Source organism: Gekko japonicus, unplaced genomic scaffold, assembly GCF_001447785.1.
Source record: "Gekko japonicus isolate JY-2015 unplaced genomic scaffold, Gekko_japonicus_V1.1 scaffold541, whole genome shotgun sequence".
Classification (NCBI taxonomy): Eukaryota; Metazoa; Chordata; class Lepidosauria; order Squamata; family Gekkonidae; genus Gekko; species Gekko japonicus.
In genome coordinates this window covers 551,451-558,517 of record NW_015170907.1, presented here as the reverse complement: position 1 = coordinate 558,517, position 7,067 = coordinate 551,451, and the positions used below count along the sequence as shown (strand labels likewise).

General features: G+C 42.7%; 1 protein-coding gene across 1 annotated transcript; it reads right to left on the bottom strand.

The window, feature by feature from the left end:
• Positions 1-449: 449 nt before the first annotated feature.
• Positions 450-6,479, bottom strand: SRP19 (signal recognition particle 19kDa). The gene is made up of 5 exons (XM_015418651.1): positions 6,368-6,479; positions 5,014-5,089; positions 3,657-3,728; positions 3,072-3,183; positions 450-1,851 (listed from the first exon to the last, which is right to left on the bottom strand). Exons 1-5 carry the CDS (start codon positions 6,406-6,408, stop codon positions 1,718-1,720), a joined length of 435 nt encoding a protein of 144 aa, XP_015274137.1. The 5' UTR covers positions 6,409-6,479; the 3' UTR covers positions 450-1,717.
• Between the last annotated feature and the right edge of the window lie 588 nt (positions 6,480-7,067).

Genomic DNA, 7,067 nt, shown 5'->3' with positions numbered 1-7,067 from the left:
AAGGCAGCCTTCTAATGCAGTAGAATTCGGCAAGAGTCTTCTAAGAGACTTATCATGTTACATTTATAATCATGCAGCATTTACCAGTTCTTGGGCTTTCTTGCATAGCGTTTACTTGACCTTAGGCTCAAATTCAGGCAGTATTTATTTAAAATCAGAAATGCAGTTAGTTGAGAGGCAGATGAAGTAGAAGCTTCAGTCACTTAGAACACTTCGCTTCTCAAAGAGACAAGCTTTCTAGCTACTGGCTTCCACTTTGGCTCAGATTCTAAATATACGGAAGGAAATATCCCTCACATCTCCCACTCCAACCCCAGCCTAGTGCTGTGCTGTGGGGATAGAAGGCAGCTGAAAGAAAATTCTTGTAACATATCTCTATTCTGTGCCTGTCCTTTCCTCTCCCAAGTGACTAGGATGAATGCCATGTTCCCAGAATGCAGCAAGTGCTATGGCAGAGAAGGCAGCTGAAAGAAAATTCTTGCAACATATCTATTCCGTGCCTGTCCTTTCCTTTCCCAAGTCACTGGGATGAATACCGTGTTCCCAGAATGCAGCAAGTGCTATGGCTGTATTCCGTCCCAGACTCTCCAAGGGACAAAAGGGAAAGGACAGAATGAATGTTAGTTTCCTTGCACAGCATCCTTGATCAGTGGATAGCTGGGCAACATCAGGTGACAGAGCGCATTCAAAGGCATGTCAACCAATTATAGGTTATTTTAAGAAATAGTGGTAGCCGTGGTGTTCAAAAAACATGGCAAATATGCAAAACTATCAGGAATGTAGAGATAAGCTCCCAGCAGTAGTTTAAAGATTACCACTGATGATTCACATGCGGGGCAAATATCCAAATACTATTAAATATTCAAATCTCACTAATTCACACACCAAACATGCAAGTTATCTACAACTAACACTGAGACGTGCCAATCTTCCCAACCCACGATATGACCACAGAATTTTAATCCTGTTGCTCAGTCCCACCTAGACGTGGCCACTGATCAAGTGTAACATACACTGGAGGATGTTTCAGCTGAAGATTAATTTACCGATTCAAGTATTTCTGTCATTTCAAACACTTAACTCCTTGTTACTCCAGCACAAGCTTCCAGGGACTAGAAGCCATTTCATACAACACATGTGATGAAGTGGATTCCAGCCTAAACCCTTTGATGGCATAAAAAGGAGCTGGAATTTTAAAGTATCACAGGATCCTGTTTTTGCTACCCCTCTGGAATTTATTAAAACCAGTTATTTAAATAGGGATTTTCTATTTGAGAAACCCATTGCATTACCCTTTCTAGACAATAAATCCTTAATGGCAGTTGTTTTGTTTGGTTCCAAAAGGCAAGGGTTTCCTTTGTTTTAAATGATAACCAAAACTCAGTTTAGAAGCCCAACACAATAATTATCCCAGTCCAACATCATTATTGCCAATCTGGACTGCACTGTTCCTCCAGCTTTGAGTACTAGCAGCAATCAATGTTAAATCATGTATTTGTTTTTAATAAAAATACACAAAATGCTCATTTCCAGTACTTAGTGGGTTGAAAAAGTTGATGTTCTGGATTATACAATATGCAGGTTATATCCATTCCAGTTCAATCAGTGTCCACAAAGGAGTTTCAGCAGTTCTTGCCGGCTTGTTCTTCTTCCAGGTCAGAAGCCTCCCTAGTCATTTTGCCCGCATCCATCCAAGTGCTTCTTTTATGTCAGCCACTCATTTCTTCTTTTTCCCTTTGCCTTTTTTGCCTCCCTCTCCTTGCTGTAGGTTTTGGTCACTGCCACCCATTTTTTGTGTCCTTGTTTTCAGTTTGGGAATTGTTTCTGCTGCATAAAGCATCACTGACTTGCCTAAAGGGGGAAAATAGAGTGTGGTGAACATTTACAACATATTGCATTTGTATCCCACCATCCTTCCAGCACAGAACTCAAGACAGTGTACACACCATTCCTGGGCCTCATCCACACATTCATTGGATACGATCTGCTTAACACAAGGAAATTAGCTGTCAGAGAAGGGGTAAGGGAAAAAACTTCCTTGCCAGTCCTAGTGCTGTCCTTACAAGGGCCAAAAATGCATGCTCAGTTCATAGGTTATATTATTATGACTAGTAATTACATAAGAACCTCGTGTTTTGTTGCAAATTATTTGCACATTTTCACTGCTAGGTCTCTAAAGCAGATTAACAGAAAGGCAAACACATGAAATATACACAACTGATACAGAGAAAATATGCTATGCAATATTGCACAGAATAGTAGGTTTTTTATAAATTGATAATTCACTGTACAGATGTTGTGTCCTTCTGTTCTTTAAATATATTAATTGCAAGAAGAATTATTAATACCCTTCTGCAATTTCAGCTTCCTACATTGCTTTACGTTGATTCTATTTACTAGTACTTGACCTGTAGCATAAAATACAGTAGCAAAAATATTTACACGTGTCCAGGGGTTCTAAGATTTGCACTGAGAGCATTTCTTGTGTTCTTTTTAAAATGAGCATTTCCATGCGTGCATAGCTGGTCTGAATTTTCATGGGACTTGTCTTTCACAGTACTAAGTGCCAGGTGGGGGCATAAACCAGACTGTCTTTTGTTCTGAAAACACAATCTCGCCCACTGCTTGCCAAGAAGAAAAAAGGATTGTGAACTAATATCCATTGTTTAAAGGGGCAGCCCTATCTAAGTTACATATCTATCCTGCTATTCCTCAGGGAAGCATATGTGGATCTATTTGGATCCTCCTAACAACCCTGTGAGGTAGCTTAGGCTGAGAGAGAATGACTGACCTAAGGTGAGCAGCATGAGTAAATGGGGATTTGAACTTGGCCCTACCTGGTCTGAATCCAACACCCTAATCACTAAGACGCACTACCACAGTTGTTCATGCAAAGTCCTCCAACCAAAAAAAGTTACTGAAACATGGGCACATGCTTTTCACAGAGGAGCAAAACGGCTTCCAAAGTTTCTAATCCACCACCATAGCTTTTTTCCTAATTGAACTGAAACATGCCTACTAAAAAATCCAACAAAATAAAGCTTTTCCCATAAAACCACCACTGTACTCACGTGTTGGAAACTGAGGAAAACAGGGACTGCCATCTTCTTCCTTTAGCTGAATCCGCACTCTACCCCTATATTGAGCATCACGGTTCCATTCTCTAGGATACATTTTGTTTTTCTAACATTTGGGAAAAGTTAGGATTTTTAAAGCAAACAGTAAGTTCAAAACCACAAACACAGGAAGTTTCTAATAAACATTTAAAGAATTTCACTAACTATTTTAGTAACCCATACTACAGACAGTAGGTAAAAAAGCAGTTTGTCTTCAGGTAGGTACCCACCACTCATAGCCAAGGTAAGATTGAGGCAAGAATTTTCCACCTTAAAGCTCGCTCTTTTAATGACTATGCTACAATACAACATTTCCCCCCCAATCTATGGCTCTTTGAGTGTTCTTACAGCTAAGAAGATATGCTTTGGATATATACTTCAGCATATGCATGTACTCTTAGGAAAGTACATTCTCACAACTTTCTACCTTTCAGTTCCAAAAGTTGTTAAATTACACAGGAAACGGGACTATTACCTCCAAAAGCACATTAAGTCCAACTGCTGCACAAATTACACAGGAAACAGGGGACTACTTATTACCTCCAAAAGCACATTAAGTCCAACTGCTGCACATACATCTTGGATTTCTGTAGATGTGGGATTTTCAACAGCCTAAAAGAATCAGACATTTTAAGTTACTACATTTTTGTAGTACACAGAGACTTATACATCAGCTGTATTTGTACTTTCTGCTATGGAGTGGACTGAAAACAGTTCTGGAAAAGAGCAATACACTCTTTTGCCACTACACTCACCCCCACTGATGAGCCAGCAGAAGAGAAAAAAGTCACCACCTTGTGTGTTGAATGCACTGAACCTGGGCTGACCCGGGGCCATCAGACACCTCTCCTAGCCACAACCCTCCTGGGCTAGCACACGGTGAAGCCAGGTGCTGCCACACTCCTGCTCCTTCTCGCTGGTCACACAGCACCTGGACCAGTGCGACCAAACTAGGTACCACTGTCCTGCTCCTCCTCACCATCCCCACTGCACAGGCTCAGGGCAGCAGTCCACCAGGATGTTCCCTAGTTGAGTAAATGGCCAGTCTGCCCCTGCTTGCCATTGTACTGTCCACAACAATTAAAGATCTCACACGTCTCACACATGATTCAGGGGCAGGAAGTGACAAAGTATTGACAAAACACACTGGCAAAGCACTGATTCTTACAGTTAAATTAAATTCAGATGTTAAAAAGCAAAACAGCCAGAAGTTAGACAACTTAATTGCTAAAACTAGCAGTACTGATATGGGTTGCTGCTAAACACACAACTTTCTGCAACATTATGAGGTACAACTAAACGTTTTGATTGCCCCCACTAATATAAAAAGTGCTTATTTGCTCAATGAGTGATTAAGTTTTAGAATTCCCTTGTTGTAGGATATAGTGATTGCCACTAACTCAGATGGCTTTTAAAATAATGGTTAGAAGCATTAGTAGCTATTAGCCATGATGATTAAATGGAACCACATGTTTAGAGGAAGTTCAAGGAGTAACAACATCTGACTTCTATGCCAAACACAATGCTGGACCCTCCGCTGATTCAGCAGAGCTGCTCTTACAGTCCTAAGAGGTTTTCCTTCATGAACACACTCAAAAATTTACTGCACAGCTCATAAACACTATTTAACTGTCAGGTATACACTTTGAGTCTATATAGAAAACTGGTGCATATTTGAAACAAATGTTTTCCCCCACCATCATGGATCTAAAAATATAATGGTAGGAACGGGTATTCAGCACTGATGACACACATTTTCACAGTAAATGAAACAGATGACATTTCTTCAATTCACAAAGTTTTGGAAAATAAGATATTCAGCTCCTTCAGTATCTCTTTCAAGTTAATTTTAATTTTCAGTAAAGGCTACTTTGCCTGCCCCACAGCCCAGAATTACTTTGTCAATAGGTATTCTTCTTCCTTCTGCTATTGTCTTCTTGTTATTTATGTAGGCTGGGTAGATACAAATGAACCTAAATAAAGAACAGAGAAAGTTGCAAGCTGTTACATGACATACATGGAAAGATATTCAGTATTCCTAATTACAAAAGTAGAGCTGAAACACAGCAAACTGAACTGGCTGAGGCAGACAGCTACAACTACCAAAAATAGGCCCCGGTCACACGGCAAAATTGCCGCGGGAGAGGCACAGGAGTCCTGCGGATTTTCCGGGCACGATCACACCCCAACATCTGGGAAGCACAGTGCTCCCGTGGCGAACACGTGGCTCCCCGCCGAAGGTGCGGAGTTAAAAACTAGTACCTACGAGGTACTAGTTTCCGGAAACCGCGGGGCAAGGGCGGGCATCTGATCACATTTCCAGTGGACTGTGGTGGCATCCGGCAGCTGCCGATGTTGCGTCGCGACCAAGGGGATTTCCCCCCCCAAGTCTCCGCAGGATGCCGAAAAGCACCCAACGGTGCATGTACACCAACAGGAAGCGGTGTTTGCCACGGGAGCAGCGCGGCGTGAGTGCCGGTTTGAACACGCCGTGCTGCTTCTTTGCCGTGCTGTCTGATCTGCACCTGACGCCTACCCACGGGACCTCAAAAGGACTTCTGATCGGGCTGCCGCACATTAATTAGCCACCACCCCCCCCATACCCAGCCCGTGTTGCCCAGGCCATAGATAAAAGAACTTATCTCCTTAATTACAAGTAAATAGTGATGATGGGGCTACAGTATTTGTTCCTACCAACATTTATTTAACACATATTTAATACACACTTAGCGTTTTATCACTCAAAATTTGCAACACGACTATGCCTTAATCCTCCAACAACTCTAAAATCAGTATTATCATCCCGTATTGCATAGAAAGACCAAAATAAAATAAAAGGGAGATGAGGAGAAAGAAAAGGAACAGAAAAGAAACAAGAGAGAGAGATGCTTCAGAGCATGACATTTGCAATTTGAAAAAGTTAAAAGGGACGGATTGCAGAGTTAGGCGGTGCTGAATGCAAAACAGTTTTCAAGATGCACCGAGACAGCTGGAACAAAAGTAATAAGTAAGTTTAGTAACAGCTACTCTGCCTTTGAAGCAATAAAAGTCCGAAGCTATTCGGATGCCTCCCGAGCACGGGTCCATTACAATGTACGGAACAGAAGAAACTAGCGGCAAGATTCAAGCGTTTGCACGCAGACTCCCCAGTAAAAGTCTTACAAGGAACAGCTCCTGGGAGTGGCAGAAAAGCAAGCGCGAGAAACGAAGCCCTCGACAGCTCACAGAACTACCCCCTCCCCCCACGTTACCGAGACTTGTCGGTGGGCAACGAGGGCACAGCCCAGGCCATCGCCTCAGCGCCACCACACTCCCGTCCCTCTGAGTCCAGCGCAACTAAAAAGGCTGTCCGGGAGACCGGGGAACACAATCGGAAATCCCGCCCACGCACCGTCGACGTTGCCTTATGCCAATGGGTCATATAAATGTCATTCAAAAGGAAAGTGGTTCTTCCCCACCCGACCGGAAGCTGACGGTAAAAATTATGGTTCAGATATCGCGAGAGATTAAGAGTTCACTGAGAAAAGATCTTGGTTTCTGTAGGCGAAGAGTGTACTCTTCGTTTGCGCATGCGTTGTAGGTGTGCTGACGAGTGGCTCTGTGTACGCCGGGATTGCTTACGGCAGGTGGGGGATGAGACAATACTTAAGGATCTAATAAACCCACAATTGTTGGAAAAGCTTTAGTGACCCGCATGTTAAAGTCACACAAATACATTCCTTTGTTGTTGTTTTTTAGTTTTCAGGCAGTGGTAAATTAGTCATATATACTTTACCTGCAAGAATGCCGATAAGCTGCCGCCCTGTGCCCTCCTGCAGTAGGACTCGAGAGGAAGAGCATCGTGGTACTTGACTTCACCCTGTGCTGGCCTGGGCTAGGGTTGCCAGCCTCCAGGTGGTAACTGGAGATCTGGGATTACAACTGATTTCCAGGCAACAGAGATCAGTTTAC

Coding starts and splice junctions, on each gene's coding strand:
- SRP19 (XM_015418651.1), bottom strand. CDS start 6,408: ATGGCCTGGGCTGTGCCCTCGTTGCCCACCGACAAGTCTCG. Junction 3,184..3,656: donor GACTTAATGTGCTTTTGGAG/GTAATAAGTAGT, acceptor CCCAAATGTTAG/AAAAACAAAATGTATCCTAG. Junction 1,852..3,071: donor TTTTCCTCAGTTTCCAACAC/GTGAGTACAGTG, acceptor TTCCCCCTTTAG/GCAAGTCAGTGATGCTTTAT.